This window comes from Eubalaena glacialis, chromosome 11 (genome assembly GCF_028564815.1).
Source record: "Eubalaena glacialis isolate mEubGla1 chromosome 11, mEubGla1.1.hap2.+ XY, whole genome shotgun sequence".
NCBI classification, from domain to species: domain Eukaryota; kingdom Metazoa; phylum Chordata; class Mammalia; order Artiodactyla; family Balaenidae; genus Eubalaena; species Eubalaena glacialis.
The window spans coordinates 11,336,021-11,356,986 of record NC_083726.1 but is presented as its reverse complement, the minus strand read 5'-3'; the positions used below and the strand labels follow the sequence as shown (position 1 = coordinate 11,356,986).

The 20,966-nt window shown below is 47.7% G+C and overlaps 1 protein-coding gene across 1 annotated transcript; it reads right to left on the bottom strand.

The window, feature by feature from the left end:
• Positions 1–3,968: 3,968 nt before the first annotated feature.
• CIMIP4 (ciliary microtubule inner protein 4) lies at positions 3,969–20,557 on the bottom strand. Its single transcript, XM_061206083.1, has 5 exons — positions 20,536–20,557; positions 15,786–16,237; positions 13,784–13,928; positions 4,256–4,366; positions 3,969–4,060 (listed from the first exon to the last, which is right to left on the bottom strand). Exons 1-5 carry the CDS (start codon positions 20,555–20,557, stop codon positions 3,969–3,971), a joined length of 822 nt encoding a protein of 273 aa, XP_061062066.1.
• Between the last annotated feature and the right edge of the window lie 409 nt (positions 20,558–20,966).

Here is a 20,966-nt window from a genome sequence, read left to right as displayed (position 1 = left end):
TTCTGCAGTGTCCTTCCAACCCACCTTCCATACTCTGATGAGCGATGGAGAGGTTGGGTGTATGTGTTTTGAAGGTTACTTAAATGGCACGTTTCACACCGTAGGGCTCATTCTGTAGACTGTCATTTCCACCCACTATGATATATTGGGAGATCCTTCCATGCTGGTGTATGTAGACGTGGTTCGGCCCTTTCCACTCATAAATTACCCCCCTTGTCCATTCTTCTCCTAACAGATGTGTGTGTTGTTTTGCTGTTGCAAAGAACGCTGCAATGACTATCTTTGCGTGAGGTTCCTTGTGTGCATGTTTCAGAGTTTCTCTAGGCTACGCAGCAGTGGAAGTGCTAGCTTGTAAAATTTAATTTCAGCTTTGCTAAATTCTTCCTTGCTGTTCTGTACTCCATGATTCATGGAGTGTATGAGAGTTCTCATTTCTCTCCTCACCTACACTTGCATTTTAATGTTTGCCAACCCGATGAATTTATTGTTTTAATTTGCATAATAATCTCTCTGATTATTGGGGATATTGAGCATCTTTTCAACTCGGCTGCGTGGTTTCTTCTGTCATTATTAACTCTTTGTGTTCCATCCAGTTCTCAGTTCCTGGAGGGAGGGTTGGGTCTCACATCCAAAACACAGCCCCATCCAGGTATAGTTTCTCTTTCTGTGAACCTTTCCCACCTGACCCCTGTGCCCCACCTTGGAGCCCTACCCTCCAAGCTTAACAAGCCTCTTGCAGCTCCGCCACGCTGGGTTTGTGCTCACACAGTGCCTTCTGTCTGGAATGCTGTACCTCTTCCAGGCCACCTGAACATACCTACTCATGTCCCGAGATTCATCTCCAGAGCTTCCTCCTCTATGAGGTCTTCTATGACTCCCAGCCCTCCCTTCCATCTCAGCATCACCTCTGTGCTTCCACTGGCCCCGTACGAACTTCTCACTGCACGTGTAAAACTTCTGAGCATCTAATGACTCATCTGTCTCCCCAGCAGACTCTGGACTCCTTGAGGACAGGTGCCATGTCTTAACCATCTCTGAACTCCTGGTTCATTGGTCAGGGCTGGACAGAGGGTAGATGCACAGTACATGTTCGTCGGATGGGTGGATGAGCCTTGAGGTCAGCTCCTTCCACATCAGTTCTCTGCAGACTGTGAAGTCCTTAAGGACAAGGACTGTATTGAATTCATACCACTGTTCCCCACGGTGGCTAATAGGGCCAAGTGTTTGTGGCACTCAGTACCTATTTGTTGACATGACAGTATGATTTCCTGGTAGATCAGAAAATGAGTTTGGTCAGAAATTCCTGGACTTTCCATCCCAGCTTCCTGTTGGTAAAACCCAGGGCAATTTCTTTGGCCTCTCCAAGCCCCAGTTTCCTCATCTTCATGAAGAGGATGGTAACAGCTTTGAGGACTGGCATAAGGATGAAATAAGGCTGTGCATGTAAAGCATTTGACACATAATCGTATGCATCTGGCATATTACAATTTCTACATCAGAACAGGGTGGGGTCTGCTTTAGCTACAGTTCTCTAGATGGCTCACTTTTTTTTCAGTTGCCACATATGATGAGTAAATAATAGCTACTCAATAAAGATGGGACTTCCCTGGTGGCCCAGTGTATAAGACTCCACGCTCCCAATGCAGGGAGCCCAGGTTCGATCCCTGGTCAGGGAACTAGATCCCACATGCATGCCTCAAGTAAGAGTTTGCATGTCACAACTAGGGAGCTTGTGTGCCACAACTAAGGAGCCGGTGAGCCGCAACTAAGGAGCCCGCCTGCCACAATAACACCCAATGCAACCAAATAAATAAATAAATATTTTTAAAATAAATAAAGATGAAGTCTGGTTTTTCTAGCACAAGAACAGTGTCTTGCAGAAATCAGGTACTCAATATTAAGAAGTGGAGCTGAGGGACTTCCCTGGTGGCACAATGGTTAGGAATCCGCCTGCCAACGCAGGGGACACAGGTTCGATCCCTGGTCCGGGAAGATCTCACATGCCACAAAGCAACTAAGCCTGTGTGCCACAACTACTAAGCCTGCGCTCTAGAGCTTGCAAGCCACAACTACTGAGCCCATGTGCCACAACAACTGAAGCCCACGCACCTAGAGCCCATGCTCCGCAACAAGAGAAGCCCACGCACCGCAGCAACGAGTAGCTCCCCTGCTAGCAGCAACTAGAGAAAGCCCGCGCGCAGCTACGAAAACCCAACGCAGCCAAAAATAAATAAATTGAATATAAATAAATTTTTTTAAAAAAGAAGTGGAGCTGAACTCAATGCTTTACACAGTTAGGTACTCAATAAATATTAAATCAAGCCAAATTCATCTCCCTGTACTGCATCCTGCGCCAATCCTACCTTAAAGAAGTCATTCCCTTTTGAGGGGCAGTCCCCCTTTTTTCTGGCAGAGATGTGCTTTTGATTTTTCCAGAGAATGATGGTCGCTGTGGTAGACTGTTAGTGTGGTGAGTCCCCAGTGAACCACTCCTGCTGATAGGAATACTCTGTGCAGCCACCTCCCACCATGAGCCTGGTTTGACCCTATGTCTCTTTGACCACAGGGAACTTAACAAGCCAGTGTTAAGACATGATAAGGTCTTACACATTGAGTCTTGTCTCCTTGAGAAGCTCCTTCTTAGAACGCAGTCAGCATGCCAGGAAGAAGTCCAAGCTAGCCACGAGGAGAGGCGAGACCCGACGAAGACAAAGTGATGTCCAACCAGCCCCAAGTTGAGGCACCAGGCATGTGAGAAAAGCAGCCATCTTCACAGCAGGTGCCACGTGGAGCAGAAATGAGCCATACCCACTGAGCCCTGCTCAAACAGCACAATCATAAGTAGATAAATGATTATGGTCATTTTAAGCTACTAGGTTTGGGGTTGGTTTGGAACACGGCAAATGGTAAATAACCCACAAGCAGAGCATGTTCTGCGAGTGCAAGTCAGTGATCCGGGGGTGGGGTGTGCTGTGGCTTGGAGACCCACCAGGTAATAAGCTTCAGGATCAGATGGTAGGCATGACTGTCTAACCTGGAACCCCTTCTCTGGGGGATTCTTCCTTGGGGCCCCAATTCCCAGGTCCCTCCCCTGTTGTTACCAGGGGCCCTTATCGGTTCAAGGTAAGTTTGTCTTAAACAGTAGGAAGATGCCCAGGTGCACATTGTAAGAAGTCCAGAGTGGGGGGTGGTGGGCACTTCTGGCCAGGAGGGTGGAGCAGTTCAGTGAGGTCACGAGGGATCCAGATTGTGCTGCAGTGTCTGCCGTTCCTCCAGTCACAGGGTGTCTGCCAGGAGCAGTCTGTACTGCATGGTTCTTCACTCACTACAACAGGAGCAGGGAAGGCTCCCAAGCTTTCCCAGTAGAAAAAAAAGAGTTTCCCAGAACGCTTCATACGCATGCACCTTTCCTTGCATCTTACTGGTCCAAGTTGCGTCATATGCCCCTTTCTGAACCAATCACTTTGTGTGTAGGGGGAAGGGTTAGAATCCCCTGAGACCAATCAAAACTACTCCTGGATTGGAGGGGGCGTGGCTAGTTCTTCTGAAGTCCGTTGGGTCTTGGGGAAGGAATGGATGTCTGGAAATGATTGGGGTTCTGCTAGGGAGGTCATGCAGGGTTAAGATCCAGCAGTGTCCACTATAGGAGCCCTCCACACAGAGCAAGGCACCCTGGGCTTGAGCAAAGTTCTACTCAGCTCTCACATCCTTTCCTGGAATTACAGGGGAAAGGGGTGTGTGCGTGTATGTGTGTGTGTGTGTGTGTGTGTGTGTGTCCCCAAGAGGAAGGGCTGGGGGGTAGTTTGGGTCCTTAAAGCGTCTATCCTTCCTCAGTAGGTCTCCCCAGCACTGCACATTGCCCCCTCCCCCAACCTGAAGAGCGGCGCCAAGCAGAGGCGAAGGTTCAGATGTGTGCCTTTCTTTATTAGCACTTTCTCTGAGTGGAGGGCACCTCTTCCGGGTTGTATCTAGAATTTCGAGTTCTTGCTTTTGCTCTTTTCTTTCTCATCCAGTGCTTTCTGCAAGTTCATGTTCACCGCATTCTTCTGGTGCCACCGTCCTGCAGAGAGCAGGGAAGGAACCAGCACAAATCACCCAGAGGACCTCTGGAGTGTCCAGGCCCCAGTGGTAACCCATATGTCTTCTGGACCCACCCCAGAGTTCTAGCTGCTGCTGTGGTTTCTCTCTGGACCTTGGGGCCAACACACCCTGCCCAGGGAGTGCCCATCTCCCACGCCCCCAGCTCCCCACCTACCCAGATCATCCGTCTTCCTGCCATGCCAGTGCTCTAAGTCCCTCATTGATTTCTCAATCACCTCAGGGGTGTAGGAGGCCTTCATGAGGCTCTTCATCTCCTGTGGGGCTCCTGTGGAACCCCATGAAGAAATCCCCAGAAGCCCCAAGTCAACAGAATTCAGGTACTCCAGGGTTCATATGTCAGTTTCCCCTATGGATGGTGGATTGTGGAAGGGCGGGGTGTGGAGAGAGTTAGGCAGAGGGAGGCCGGCCTAGGCTCAAATGCCAGCTCCATCATTTATGAACAGTGTGGCCTCAGACAAGATTTTAACGTCTCAGAGCTTTGGTCTCTTAATCTATTCAAAGGAATAAAATGTTCTCACAAGACTGGGAAGATTACATTCATTGGAGCAGCTGGCATGTGGCAATTGATACCTGTATTTTCAGAAAATGTTTATGTCTGTGTGTAAAGTTAAAACACACACACAAGAAAATAAGTTACCATGATCAAAAGTCAGCAAAATCATCAAACAGAGGACCAAATTCCAGAAGATAACAAGGATTTGAATGATCCGTTACAGAATATAAAATAAGTATCATTTAATGTGTGAAGTTGTGAGAAAGAGAATAAAAGTATAAGCAAAGAATAAGAAACTAACACAACATTGTAAAGCAACTATACTCCAATAAAAAAAATAAAATAAAATAAAGTAACACAACATTGTAAAGCAACTATACTCCAATAAAAATTAATTTTGATTAAATAAATAAATAAAAGTATGAGAAAAGAATAAGAAACTACCCAGAAAGAACAGACAGATTAGTAAAAGAAGCAATTGGAATTTCAGAAATGAAACATAATAGTTGAAAGGTAATGGATGGTAAGAGGCCTGGGATTTGCTTCAAAATAAACTGGGGTGGGAATGAATGGGTGGGTGGGAAAAAAGATGAAACAAGATTAGTCATATATTGATAATTGTTGAAGCTGTATGATAAGTGCACCATGTATTTATTAAACTATTCTAAGTTTGAAAATTGACATGATAATGTTTAAAAACAAATTCAATGAACAGGTAAAAGAGCTGATTAGATACAACTGAGAAAAAATGGTAAACTGGTAGATATATCTAAAGAAATTAACTAGAATGCAGCACAGAGTGGGGAAATAATGATGTGGAAAATATGAAAAAGCTGTTAAATGAAGATTAAATGAGAAGGGCTAACATATGTCTAATTGTAGTTCTGAAGGAGAGAGTGGAGAAAACAGGGAGGGGCAATATTTGGAAAGCTAGTGGCTGGAATTTTTCCAGAATTGATGAAATATATGAATCCTTAGATTCAAGAATAAAAATTCCCCAGGGAGTGTAAGTGAAAAGAATTCCTTACCTAGGTACAACCAAGTAAAATTTAAAACACCAGAGACAAAGAAATCTTAGAAGTAGCCATAGAGAAAAGACAGATTAGTTACAAAGGATAACAATGAGTTTGATTAACCATCAAAGCCAGAAGGAAATGAATTAACATCATCAAAGTGCTTACAAAAAGAAATCAACAATCTAGAACTGTTTACAATAACTGTCTTCCAAGAATAGGATGAAATAAAACTTTTCTGAGCTTAAAATTTACCAACAACAGAATCTCACCCCAAATATCTTCTAAACAACATACTTCAGAAAGAAAAAATAACCCCAGAAGGAAAATCTGAGATAAAAGAAGGAATAGTAGGCAAAGAAAGTGGAAACCTTGAATAAATCTAAATACACATCAATTATGATAACAGTACCAATGTTGAATATATGGGGTAAAATAATGACTGTGATAGATAAGAATGTTTGAAGATTTAACATATGCTAAGCACAGTTTTCATTCAAAACTTTACAGAACTTACTCACCGAATCAGCCCTAAGGAGATGGGGGTGATTATTACCCCCATCTTGCTGTTGAAGTCACTGAAGCACAGAAAGGCTAAATCACTTGTCTAACGTGACACAGCTGGTAAGTGAAAGATGGAGGACTCAAACCCGGACCTATGGCTCCAGAATCCACAGTTTAAACTACTTTGCTTATGTATAGTAAAAAAAAAAAACCTGTAAAATAATAACATGTTAGCTGATATGGGGGGTGGAGAGAATAAATGTGAAGCTGTCTAACATCCTTATATTGTTCAGAAAAGCTGAAATACCTTGATTAACTTTAGAATTTGCTAACTATGCATGTAAAAATGTCAAAGATAGGGAATTCCCTGGCAGTCCAGTGGTTAGGACTCCACGCTTCCATGGTCGGGGAACTAAGATCCCGCAAGCCACACGGCGTGGCCAAAAAAAAAAAAAAAAAAGTCGGGGCTTCCCTGGTGGCGCAGTGGTTGAGAGTCTGCCTGCCAATGCAGGGGACACAGGTTCGAGCCCTGGTCTGGGAAGATCCCACGTGCCGCGGAGCAACTAGGCCCGCGAGCCACAACTACTGAGCCTGCGCGTCTGGAGCCTGTGCTCCGCAACAAGAGAGGCCGCGATAGTGAGAGGCCTGCGCACCGCGATGAAGAGTGACCGCCGCTCGCCGCAACTAGAGAAAGCCCTCGCACAGAAACGAAGACCCAACACAGCCAAAAATAAAAAAATAATAAATAAATAAATTAAATAAAATAAAAATAAAGAAAAAAAAGATAGGCCTAAAAAAACAAACAAACAAACAAAAAAAGTCAAAGATAACCACTGAGCGAATAGGAAAAGTAAGGACAAAAATTGGATTGGGGAAAAAGGGAAGCTCACTCAAATCCAAAACAAGGGAAGGAGAAAGAAAGCAGCATAGAAAAATTAGGACAAATGGAAGATACAAAATAAGATCATAAAAATAAATCCGAATATATCAGTAATTAAAATAAATATAAATGGAGTAGGCCAACTGATTAAAAAACAGATGTTCAGGCTACAGAAAATATTTTCCAGATATATATTATTTAAAGCATATTTAAAGCAAAAGGACACAAAGAGGATAAACATGGAAATACAGAAAAAGATTAATACCACAAAAATACAAATCAAAGCAATCTGGTCATACTATAGTAATATCGGACAAAATAGACTGTAAAGCAAAAGCACTATAAGAAATAAAAACAACTCCAGTTCATTCAGGTGATATAATAACTCTAAACTAGCTGCACTGGAATAATCTTAAAATAGTTAAAGCAAAATTGACAGAGAAATTGACAAGTCTGCTATCATAGGGAAAGACTTAAAGGTACATCTTTTACTAATTAATAGATCAAGCAAAGAATATTAACAAGGAACTAAAAGATTTGTATAGAAATAATTAGCAAGCCTGCTCTATTGGACAAATACAGAATCCTGAACTCAAGAGATAATTTTCAAATGCATATTGATTATCTATCTATAAAAATTGACCATCTGCTGGGTTATAAAGCTCCACAATTTCAAAGGACTGAAATCATTACAGGTCGTGTTCTCTAATGATGATGCTATCAAGAAAGAAATCCCCTTTTTTTAAAGCAATTTTTATGGTGTTTCGTATTTATGGCTTTAAATGCTTACATAACAGAATGTTAAGTTAAAAACTTGGACTGAAGCCCTAAGGATGGTAGAGATCAGATATTAAAGTGAGCTGTGAATCAGACTCCTTCAGTGGGGTCACTTGGGGAGCTTGATACATAGCTCGAGAGTTTGGGGGACACCAAGGCTTGGAACAAGAGGCATTGGCCTGAGAGAGCGGGACGGAGAGAGCACCAGGGCCAGGCATACTGCCTCAAGTGCAAGGATGTACAACTGTTTCCGTGGACCAGCTGTGGGCTGGTGGAGAGAAGACCAGCCTGGAGCCATTTTCTTTTCTTTTTTTTTTTCCTGGCTTTTTTTTTTTTTTAATTTTATTTATTTTTGGCTGTGGTGGGTCTTTGTTGCTGCACGCAGGCTTTCTCTAGTTGCAGCGAGCGGGGGCTACTCTTCATTGCAGTGCGCGGGCTTCTCATTGCGGTGGCTTCTCTTGTTGCAGAGCACGGGCTCTAGGCGCGCGGGCTTCAGTAGTTGCGGCACGTGGGCTCGGTAGTTGTGGTTCAGGGGCTTCTAGAGCGCAAGCTCAGTAGTTGTGGTGCACGGGCTTAGTTGCTCCGCGGCATGTGGGATCTTCCCGGACCAGGGCTCGAACCCGTGTCCCCTGCATTGGCAGGCGGAGTCTTAACCACTGCGCCACCAAGGAAGCCCTGGAGCCATTTTCAATCCTACCCCTGATCTGATCCTCCTCAGTGGTCCCCCTGCTTCTACTCCTGCCCCACTGGCAGTTCTGTCCTGTCTCAACACAACAGCCAGATGGATCGTTGGAAACATAAGTCACTCCTCGGTACAAAATCCTACGATGGTTCCCAATAAAAAGGCCAGGAAGAGCCTACATCCTCAACATGGTACTTGTGCCCAACTACTCTTCCCCAGCAAGCCACAGGCTGAGCCCCCATCCTTCTGGTCTGCTCTCAAAGGTCACCTGCCCAGAGAGGTCTGACACTATAAAGAAAAGAAAAGGGATCATTAACAAGAGTCAAACAAAGTCAGGTGACACTGCTGGGAGAAATACAGGAGAGGCTTCCAAGGTCCCTGTAACACCCTCTGTTGACCTGGGAGGTGGAACATGGCTATTTATTATTATTCTTTATACTGCACGCATAGGTTTTATACACTCTTCTCCGTGGCAGTTTTCACAATTAAAAAAGATAATGCACCTACACTGGTTTAAATGCAGGAATACAAGTTTGGTTTAATATTTAAAAATCAGTTACTATAATTTACCACATCAACAGATCAAAGGAAAAATCATATGATCATCTATATAACAGCTATATGAATATTTAATACAACTCAACACTCATTCATGATTTTTTTAAAAACTCAAGTGGTAACTAGGAATAAAGGGGACCCTCAATCTGATAAACGGTGTCTTCAAATTCTTTTTAAAATATTACATTTATTGGTAAAATGTTAGAATCAAGAAGGAGAGGAGGACTTCCCTGGTGGTCCAGTGGTTAAGACTCTGTGATTCCAATGCAGGGGGCCCAGGTTTGATCTCTGGTTGGGGAACTAAGATCCTGCATGCTGCATGGCTTGGACCAAAAAAAAAGTATTCTATCGTACTTCCCTGATGGTCCAGTGTTTAAGACTCTTAGTGTGGAAATAAGATCCCACATGCAAAAAAAAAAAAAAAATTGGAGAGGAGGATGCCTGCTTCCCCTGCTTATTTGCACCATTGTCCTTGACAAGCCAACGAGAACAGATGGTATAAAGGTGGCAAAAAGCCTCCTGGTGGGCTTCCCTGGTGGGGCAGTGGTTAAGAATCTGCCTCCAATGCAGGGCACGTGGGCTCGATCCCTTGTCCGGGAAGATCCCACATGCCGCGGAGCAACTAAGCCCGTGCACCACAACTACTGAGCCTGCGCTCTAGAGCCTGCGAGCCACAACTACTGAAGCCCACGCGCCTAGAGCCCGTGTTCTGCAACAAGAGAAGCCCCTGCTCGCCACAACTAGAGAAAGCCTGCGTGCAGCAACAAAGACCCAACACACCCCAAAATAAATAAATTTATTTTAAAAAAAAATGCCTCCTGGTAATAATGTGAACTCTGGCCCCAGACTGCCAGAGTTCAAGTCCCAATCCCAACTCTGACTATTCCTAGCTGTGTGTCCTTAAGCAAGTTATTTAACCTTTCCATGCCTCATTTCTTCTTTCTTTAAAAAAAAGGGGGGTGGGCGGGAATTATAGCACTATAGCGTTCAGTGTATAAGATTCTTGTGAGAATTAAAATGTACATGAAGTACTTAGAGCAGGGCTTGGTGAATGTTATATGCGATGCATAAATGTAGCCATTATTATTATTTAAAAATAGTTCCAAAGAATCTACAAACAAATTATTGGAATTAATAGGTGAGCTGAGTCAGGCTTCTGGATATAAGATTAAAGAACAAAAATTAAAATTGCCTCCATGTATACAAGCAGCAAAGTTAGAAAATGTGATTTTTAAAAAGATACTATTTGCAATAAGCAGCAAAAAAATAGATAAATAAGAGATTCTTCAAAACAAGTCTAACAAAAAGCTGTGTAATCTTTATAGAAAAAAATTACAAAATGTTATTGATGGATATTGAAGGAAGATTTAAATTAATGGAGTTGTAGACCATACTCATCGATTGGAAAATTCATTATCATAAAGCTGACAACTGCCCCTAAATTGAGCTGCAGGTTCAATGTTCTTCCAATCAAAATACCAACAGGGTTTTTCATGGAAATTGACAAGCTGATTCTAGAATTTATATGGAAGAGCAAAGAACCTAGAATAACTAAGACATTAGCTGCTCCTGCTGCTGGTGATGGAGGGGTGGGGAGTGGGGACAGCCCAACCAGATATCAGACTACTTATAATACCTTGATAATTAAAAGTGTAATATTAGACCAGTGGGCAGAATAGAGAGCCTGGAAACTGATCCATGCACATAGGGAAACTTGATGGATACCAGCAGTATCACTGCAGGTCACTGGGGGGAAAGATGAGATTATTCAATAGAAGGTACTGAGACAAAAAAAAAAAAAAAAAAAGAAGGTACTGAGACAATTGCTAATCCACATAAAGGAGGAATTAACAATGAATCCCTGCTTCACACTGAAAAGAGAAATCAACTCCAGATGGATTAAAGACTTAAATGTGAAAAGCAAAGCTAAATATTTTAGAAGACTATGTAAAAGATTATCTTTATGACTCAGCATGGCATAGGATTTCTTCAACTCACTCATCCTGGAACCTTCTCTATCTCAGTAAATAACAAGTCCATCCTTTCAGTTGTTCAGGTCAAAAACCTTGACATCTGGACTTCCCTGGTGGCGCAGTGGTTAAGAATCCGCCCACCAATGCAGGGGACACGGGTTCGAGCCCTGGTCTGGGAAGATCCCACATGCCGCGGAGCAACTAAGCCCGTGCACCACAACTACTGAGCCTGCGCTCTAGAGCCCTCAAGCCACAACTACTGAACCCGCGTGCGGCAACTACCGAAGCCCACGCGCCTAGAGCCCATGCTCCGCAATGAGAAGCCCACGCACCGCAAGGAAGAGTAGCCCCCGCTCGCCGCAACTAGAGAAAGCCCATGCGCAGCAACGAAGACCCAAAGCAGCCAAAAAAATAAATAAATAAATTTATGAAAAAAAAGAAAAACCTTGACATCAACCTTAATTCCTCTCTCACACACCCCAAATCCACTGATTAGCACATTCTGTTTTCTCTGCCTTACACACATAGCCAGACTCCTCCTGCATCAGGTCACCTTTACCATTATCTCCCTGTGCCACCATATTGCACAATAGTATCCACTAGAGTCGTGCAACGCACCAGCCCTGCTCTCGAGACCAAGCCTCCATCATTAACCCCACCTGGATTTTTGCAATCACCTCCTCACTGGTTTCCCTGGTTTCTGCCCAGCTCCCTTACTTTTCTTCTCAGCGTAGCAACAGTAGTGATCCTTTAACCTAAGTCAAACAATGCCCTTCTCTGCTTAAGACCTTCCCGTGGCCTTCCCCACCTAGCCCGTTTCCTCTCTGATTTCCCCTCCCTCACTCCTGTCTAGCCACAAGTGCCTCCCCAACCTAGAGCAGCAAATGCCAAGATCAACCTGGGCAGATGGAAACGGAGGGGGCACATGGGTGAGGCACACTGACAGTTGGGTGCAGAAAGCAACGCCCTAATTTGTAGCACTTGCCAATTTGTGGAGTGTCAATGCAGTTGACCCTTGAACCACATGGGTTTGAACTGCTCGGGTCCACCTATGTGTGTATTTTTTTTCAATAAATATAGTACCTGTATTTTCCTTTTACAGATCTTTAAAAATTAACTAAGCATGGGGAAAGTTTGTGTTTGGCAGGAAGTCACAATACATGGGATCAAAAGAACTAGGGTTTGAGTCCTGATTCTATCCAAACTATCTCAGCTTCCTGGCCTTGGGTGAGTCATTTATCAGTTCTTTTGTTTTTGAGTCAGAGATATCAGTACTTGGATTTTTGACTGTGGGGCAGTGGAGGCGGGGATAGCTGGCACCCCTGACTCCCCCGTTGTTCAAAGGTCCATTGCACGACCATGGCCAATTTTAAGATCTCTCATGATGCCAACAGTTCAGTAAAATTTAACAATCGACTCTTAGAAGCTGGAGCAAGCTGGTTTGCACTGGTTCCAAGGGTTTGCCCCCTTGACACAGCTGTGCTTCTCAGGCTGGGTGAGGGGTACACAGACGCTTTTTATATCATTCTTTTAAATGTATGTAGACATCACCATATAAAGGCCTACGTAAGAACTACTGAGTGATCATTGTTAAAGACAAGTGGAAGGCCGACTCCTGAGGCCCAGAACAGGACAATCTGAGCTGTATTCTCTCTTCTCTCCCCAAGCACCACCCCTTCTTCAAGCTCAAAGAAAAACCCAGAAAGGCTTCCAGTGGCTGTCTGGTTCCTCGGGTGATGGGGATCTGAGCCAGGTAAGAGGTTTACCAGGCCCTGGGGACGCTGGAGAAGGCATGGAGTAAGGATAGAGGAAAGAAGTGGGCCAGAAAGACTTGACCTTTTGCAATGAGGTCAAACTAGAACGTGGGGCCGGAGAGAAGCCACCACTTGCTGACCGAGGACCGGTATCCGAGCAATCGGTTAAACGCTTGGGAACAGGGTCCTAGCTCGGGAGGCGACCCAGTGCCGGGAAAAGATTCTGGGACTTTGGAGGCAGAAGAAAAACCTGGATTTGAGTTTCAGATCCACCTCCTACTACTCTGGGCAAATTGTTTTCCATCTGCCTGTGATATGGAGCTAGAGGCACTCCCCTGACAAACAGGACCGAGGGGGACCCAGAGGACACATTGCAGATGTCCAGGCCTCCGACCCACACTTTGGCCCAGAGGTGCCACCAGTGGGATCCGAGAAAGAAAAGTGCTGGCCTGTCAGCTACTAAGCACTCACTGTGGGAATTCCCTGGCGATCCAGTGGAATTCCATTGCAGGGGGCACAGGTTTGATCCCAAGCCTCAAGGCACAGCCAAATAAAAAAAAAGAGGACTCACTGGGGGCTGCAGGCCAAGCTCCTCCATAGAATCCTGCCATGTTGTTAGCCCCATTGTACCAAGAAGATTGGCTGAGGCTCAGAGTTTAAGGATCCTGCCTGAGGCCACACCCATCGGCTGAGCTGACCTTTGAACACAGGAAGCCTGATACTGTCACTGTAACCAAAGGTGGCCAGACCAAGGGTGCCCCGGCCTCCTCTTGGCAGATTAAGACACCAGAGGTACAGGGAGAGTAAGGGCTGACTGCCAAGTGGGAGGGACCATCTGTACAGTGAGGACAGACTCGCCAGGGGACTGGACATTCCCAGCACTCGGCACAGAGCCTGGCACAGAGGAGGCCCTTGGTGGCCGTGAAATCAGTGTCCCTGGAGATGTATCCTGGGGTCTTAGATTCCTTTGCGGGTCCAAGTCCTTCCTTGCCCAGTGCCTTGGGGACTATAGGTGTTCACAGCCCCCACCCTTGCCCTTCAGCCTGACCTTGAAACAAGTTTGACCGCATGTTGTAGCCCAGATCATAGTAGTCTGAAAAGACGGAGGTGATTTCGGCGGGCCTCTGGATCCTGCTGGGCCATGAGTTTGCCCTTTTCTGGCCCTCCAAGTCTTCACCAATGGCCCTTTGAGCCTGAGTAGGGAGGGAGGGAGGGAGGAGAGACAAGGGGTAGAGAAGCAGAGTCAAGTCCCGTATCTCCCCTCTAACTTCTCCTCCCTCTAACCCTGCCTCCACCACCCTCATCCCACCCTTAGCCTGCAGCCTTCAACCAACTCCCAGGCCTGGGAGCTGGCATAGCTGAAGTCCCTCCACCCTCCCACACCACCCCACCTCCCACATGGGCCTCGGGCATCAAGGATGAGAATGATCATGAAAGCTTCTCCCTACATTGGGTACATACTGTAGAACATCACCAGGGGACATCTTTATAAGATGATATTATTCCTACATTTTATAAATAAGGAAACTGTGCCTCAGGGCAGGGACTTGCCCATCACACAGCTGGTGAACGAAGCCCTGGCTTGCCTACTACAATGGAAGCATCACACAAGCCAACTCTAGGTGGCTCCTTATATTTCAGCAGGGGCAGCTCCTTCCTTGTACCAATGGGGAAACTGAGGCCCGGAGTGGTTGAGCTCAGGCCTAGGAGCCATTAAACCTGGGTTTGGGTCCCAACTCTGCTATATACCAGCTGCTGATTTGGGCAAGTCTTTGCTCCCCTCTGGGCCTCAGTTCCCCTACTCATAAAATGAGGGTGGGGGCAGAACTGGGTAGCCTTTGAAGTAGCTTCCAGTTCTGATATTTGCTGGCCTGATGACACTTGTGATTTGGGTCACAGCTGGATTAAAAAAAAAAACAAAAAACAAAAAACAGATCTCTTGATTTAAGCCCAGGACCACGATGGCCAAAGAGAGAAATGGCACCTTCCCAAAGCCAGGAGGTGCAGTGAGAGATAGTGACCATACAGCCAACCTCAAGGTGGGACAAGATCCTCCAAGTGGGGCAGGGAATTTAGGATTGTGACCTCCCAGACTAGCAGGTTGGGGGGGGGAGTATCCCCACCTTAAGATGACAAAATGGAAAGGGATCCCGCCCATAGCCTTTGTGACCCTGGCTCTCCTGCTTGCTCAGTGTGACCCTGGGCAGATCATATCACCTCTCTGAGCCTCAGATTTACCATCTGTTAAAAAAGGAAACAATGACTCCTGCCTGGCCTGCTGCTCAATGTAGTCACCATGAGGGTTGAGATGGTGGCTTTGAAAATACGACTCAAGATGCCAGAGCAGGTGACCATTTGACCAGAAATGGCAGATAAGTTTCATCTCAACTTTCAGTGGATCAGCATGGAGTTCCTAGAATGATGTACCAAGTAGGAAAAAGTGCCAGAATCGATTAGTGATGTCTGCCATGAATGCGGGCTAGGAGAGTTATGGAATGCATGCTCTGTATTTGCCAGCCTGATCTAGTCTAACTGCCTCACTTTACAGAGGTAGAGACTAGAGCCCAGAGAGGAGAAGTAACTTATCCAAAGTCTTTCAGTATTCTGGGGCAGAGCCAGGATTCAAACCCAAGTCTTCTGATTCCCAATCAATCCTGTCCCCTTTAGGAGACTTAAGTTAAAAGCATCTAATTCAAACACAAGACTTCTAACTGCAAAGTCATTATGGGCCAAGGCTCCAGAATCTGCTAGCCAGTTTGGATCCTGTTTAAGTTTGGTTAATTTACTTAAGCCTGCTAAATCTTGGGCTTCTAATCCGTAAAATGAGGATAATTATAGTACCTCCCTCACTGGGAAGATTGAACGGTTAGATGTGAAGACTAAACAGTGCACAGGAGCTGGCACAGAGCAAGTGCTCAGTAAACACTACTTTCTGATGATATTGTTACAGGGACTCTGTACTCAAGAGCAGCTTCCTTAGGGGTCCTCATTGTCAATCTCCATGCATGACCCTGCTGCCGCCCTTAGCCTCCTGTGCCCCATTCTGACACCTGCTCTTCGGAGATCAGCTGGTCCACCACGTTGCTCCCAAACTTGTGACGAATGTTGTTGGGAATACTGCTGCTACTCTGGCCCTGTGCCCCCAAGTTGGGGTCTTCCTTCAGCCCCTGGCACGGCTGAGCCACCTCTCGGAAGGAGGCCCTGTTCTCCCTCGAGGAGGGTCTGTAGCTCTCGTTCTTCAGGGACCCGGGCTGTGAGCTCCTCTGGGGAGAGTCCCGGCTGACAGCCTTCGGGGGGGGAGGCCGGATCTCCTCCAGGGAGGCCTGCCCGAGGGAGCTGCCTTGGGGGCTGTCTCCTCGGTACATGGACGGCTGAGGGGAGACTGGGAGCTGGTACTTGAACTTGGAGGTATCCCGTGGGCTACGGGCAGTTCTCCAGGGGTCCGTGTCCTGCTGGCCTTCCTTGCTGTTGTCCAGATGGGCCCTGGTCAAAGTGGTTGTACCTAAAAAGGGAAGAGAGAGGGAAGGAAGGAGAGGAGACAGACAGATGCAGAGAGTGGAGGGCAGGAAGGAAGACGGTGATGGGGGTGGGGAGGGGGAACAGACAGACACGGAGCCCCAGAGATCCAGAGCAGGAGAAAAGACAGGAACAGAAAGAAGTCACGGGAGCCAGAAACATGGGTGAGAAATCAGGAGAGAGAGACCGAGGGAGAGGGTAGTTCAGCCTGACAAGCCTCCCACTGGACAGGGCAGCCCTCATTGTTTCTGCCAATAGGGACTGCAGCCCAAGCCTGACCAGCCTTGAGGCTAGCTGTGTGACCTTCAACAAGGGCTGTGACCTCTCTGTGCTTTAGTGAACCTGGCTCCATTTGGTTAGTTCCCTTCCCCACCTTGAACCCCCCCCAGCAATCCACTCAGGAAAACCAGCAGCTGTGGAAGCTGGCAGAGGGCATCCCTCAGCTTGACCAAGTCACATGGCTGGAAAAGTACTAGAGCTGGATTGAGCTGGCCTTTGCTCCCCACTTAGAGCTGCTCCCCAACCCCACTTGCCTCCTCTGTTCTCCAGCTAATGGAGCGCTGTCATCCCAGCTGCTTCCGGCCTGTCACACCTCAACCGCTCCCCTCCCCTCCCCCCCACCCCACTCCTGCCCTGACTCCCAGTTCCGAGGATCTCCTGCTCCCAGCTTACAGGTCTCCTCATTCTCTTCCCCCATCCCTGGCTCCAGCCAAACAGACCGCCACTTCTTCCCCACCACACCCTGCGATGTCCAACCGCCCAGCGTCTGCTGAGGCTAGTTCGTTGCCCGGAAGGCCAGCCCCTCTTTTTCCCTAAGTCAAAATCCTACTGCTTCCTTCCAATGCAGCCCCACCAGGAAGTCCTCCCTGACACCCACCCCAAGCTGCCAGGGCCATCACCTCCTCTCAGCTCCACAACTCTGTCCCCAGCACGCTCCACAGGTCTCTCTGGATTTTCCCCTTCTCCATCCTTGTGAGCTACAAACCCTCTCATTTTCTCTCCTCCACGCGGGAGGGGAGTCATTGAGGCAGGTCCACAGGTGAGTCGGTCCTGGGCCTCCCTCAGCACCCCCCAGAGCCCTGTGTACCGGAGACGTTGGTGACACCCATCAGTGAGCGAGTGAATGAATAGATGGCTGCAGGGGTGTCAGACCCAGGGTCACCCTGCACCCCATCAGTTCTAAAATGTCCTTTCTTCTCAGGTTAGCATCGCTGACATCAGGCTGTGTCTGACAATCAATGGGCCCTGGTCTAACCAGCGATGTTTTCTTTCTTAGTGACAGGTAAGTAACAGTGCATCTTACAACCCACTGGATGAAGACTTAAAATACACATTTTGAATAATGTTTTACACGTTATAATACCCAAGTAATATGTAAACTCTTTCTTACTGGGCAAAATATAGAAAACGAGTCAGTCCCCACCCTCTCCCCACTTCCGGCTATCCCCACAATCCTCAGTCCCAGGTTGTAACTGTAAGCTTGTTTGATGACCTTCCCTCCAAAACGTTCTAGGTGGGTCCTAGCGCTCTTGAAAGATGCATAGTTTGGCTTCACTTTGGTTTATAAATGTGATCAGATTCCATGTATTGCTTTGTAACTTGCTGTTTAAAAATTTAACACTGTGCCTTGGGGATCTATTCTTGGCCACAGACACAGACCTAACTTTCCTTTCAAACCATGCAGGCTTTAGCCACTGCCCTGCGGGTGGATGTTCAGATGTTCCCAGGTTTCTTTTTCAGAGAAAGCTGCTGGAAATGGCAGGTTTTGCCGGCCACTGAGGTTTTTATTTCAAGTCCCCCTTGCCCACCTGTGGGGGCTGCAGACCCTTCCCCAGGGCAGTAGAGACAGAGAAAGCTGAGGTCCAGGCCTGCCCGCTTCCTCCTCGCCCTTCTCCTCCCCACCATCCTCACCCCATGGAGCTGAAGTCAGAGTATCCTGTTCCTGCCTTTTCGTCATCTACACAAAAGAGGAAAAACCTGTTCCCCAGAGACCAGACTGCCTACCCTCCCTCCCGTCCTGGGTTCTGCCCCAACAAGCAGATAGCCAAGCAAAGGGGCGCTTCTGGGGACAACTAAGGCTTCCAGGATGGGGACAGTGACCCTTCTCAAAAGAATGGAGACAGAGGACATTAAAAGCACTCAGCACCAGCCTGATCAACCATGGCCCCTCCCTGTACTCGTGGGGAGACTGAAGCCCAGCGCAAGACTGGGCTCCTGAGCCCATAGGTCTCAGGGCTCAGGACTCCAGGATCTGTGCTCCCGTTTCTCCGAGGCTGTGCTCCTGCCCGCCTCTAAACACAGTGTATGTAATTGTCGGCTCACCTTCCACCTGCCCTTTGGGCTTAGGAGCGCTGTGATGGCCAGGACCGTGTCTCGTGTCCCCTGGCTCAGAGAGCCAATACCTTCACCAATTCAGCCATCAGGCGAGCACCTACTGTGTGTCAGTGCTGTGCTAGGCACTGGGGCCCCAACAGTGAGCTAAGTGGGTCAACCCCCGTCCTCTTGGGCTTACATGTTTGTTGAATGAATGAATGAATGTCTGTAGCTGGCATTCCAAGAATCTCAGTGCAATTCCACGCTTCCTCCACTCCCTTCCCCTGTACAATGGGCAGAGTTCATCCTACTTTACTTGCTGTTGTGAGGATCAAGCGATCAGTCATCAGAGGTCTCCAAGCTGGGTCATTTATCAGAATCCCCTGCAGGCACTCATTAGAAATACAGATTCCTGGGCCCCTCCTAGAGCAGCTGCATCAGAATCTTCTTGGGAGAGGCTGGGATCTGAGTGTTTAACTAGGCCTCCAGGTCATTCGGGTCTTTGGAGAGAGCTTCCAGCAGCAGCCCTGCCCCAGCCTCCCTGGATGCGCCTCTCTCCACATCCCACCCTCCAGCCCCAGACGCCAGCCCCTCACCGGTGGGGACCTTTCTCAGAGCTGACCTGACCCAGTCATTCCTACATGGAAACCCCTCCCCTCGTCCTCAGGGCAGAGGCCCTGCCCTTGGGATCGGTCCCAGGACCCCAGCCCAGCCTCCTCACCCACCTCCCTTCTCCAGCCTTCAAGCCATATTGAATTTCATTCAGCTTCACCAAAGCACCAGCCCACTCTCACTTCCAGACCTTTGCCCGCACTATTTCCCCAGGCCTGGGACACGCTTTTCTCCCTTCCTTGGGCCATACCACTCCCTGCGTTTGGCTCACTCAGGACCTACATGGACCTTCCACTCACAGAGACCAGGTCCCTGCTGTGTTCTCCCATATCCTGCCTTTCTGGTGCACAAAGGGTTGCTGCTTTGCCTCTGAGCCTTGAGAGTGAAGCCGAGCAGGACCCTGTAGGGCCCTCCTGGGCATAAAAGCCTTTCCGGGTTCCCCATTTCTCATTTGCAAGTTAAAGGCTTCAGTCTCCCTAGACCTTCCTTGAGTTCCTAAGGGCAGATTCAAACAGCTGCTACTCACGGAGAGGAAGGAATGCAGAAACAAAGGAGGAACAATCAAGAAACAATAGTGCATGGAATTCCCTGGCTGTCCAGTGGTTAGGACTCTGCACCCTTGCACGGGTTCAATCCCTGGTCCGGGAAATAAGATCCCACAAGCCACGTGGTGCGGCCAAAAAAATGAAAAGAGCAATAGTGCAGTGATGAAAGCAGGGTCCTGGTTCCTCCTCAAGGGATATACATAACAATATCTTCCAGTTCTTCTTCAGGAACTAAGGTGCCCACGCAGGTGGAGGATGGTAACTTCAGGCCAAGCAGCAGGTGGAGGATGGTAACTTCAGGCCAAGCACAAGACTCCTGGAGCACCGCCCTGTTACCTCACCACCAACCAATCAGAAGGAAGCCACACACCCTGCAGCCCTCACCCTAAATTTTGCCTATAAAAACTTCTCCCTGAAAACCATCAATGAATTTGGGGGTTTTGAACATGAGCCACCCATTCTCCTTGCTTGGCCCTGCAATAAAACTTTCTCTGCTCCAAACTCCGATGTTTCGGTTTGTTTGGCCTCACTGTGCCTCGGGCACATGAACTTGTGTTTGGTTACAAGAGGGGACACTGCAGTAGGGTCATAATCTCCAGGCCTGGCAGATGGGAGAGGCTCAGCAATACTCCATGCCCTCCCTTTTCCTTCTGTCTTCAAACAGAAGACCCGAGGAAGTTAGGGCCACATAGTGGGTCTGGAGGCCAAAGCAAGACTGAGGGAGAGGGGGAGGGGGCTAGTCTCTGCTGCCCCCAGGGGTTCCCTCCAGAAGTCCTGCATGTGCATTCAGCATGTCCCTGGTCACCCGTCCTACCTGCTCGGTGGTCCAGCTCCATCGGCTCTTGCTCTGGGACAGGTAATTCCAAGCTTAGTTCTGCAGACAAAGAAATACACACGGTCATCTCAAATGACAGAGAGGGCTGAACAGGGCGGCCTGTGACCATCTGCCCAGCCCCTGACCAGAGGTCCCACCATGCTGCTTCCAGTGCTCTCAGGCACCAAGGAGCCCCCGCCCCATCCACCTACCACCCCTGGCACTGGGCCTGCTTCCTGGACCCTTGCAGGCTGTGCTGTCTGTGGAAAACCCTGGTCACCCCCATCACCTGTGCCTCAAAGGCCCTTCTCAAACAGACTGGGGGCCTGGGACTCCTCTTCTTCCTTTGCAATCCTTTTCTTCTATAATATTTTCTTCCCCATCTGTACCACCCAACACTCCCCTAGGAGCCCCCAGCAGACCCCTTGCTG

Bases quoted from the DNA above. Each gene is read 5' to 3' on its own strand.
- CIMIP4 (XM_061206083.1), bottom strand. From the start codon at position 20,557: ATGGAGCTGGACCACCGAGCAG. The intron at 16,238-20,535 runs GTAGGACGGGTG...TTCCCTTTTTAG, and splicing joins GGAGCTGGACCACCGAGCAG to GTACAACCACTTTGACCAGG. The intron at 13,929-15,785 runs GTGTCAGAATGG...CTCCCTACTCAG, and splicing joins AGCTGATCTCCGAAGAGCAG to GCTCAAAGGGCCATTGGTGA.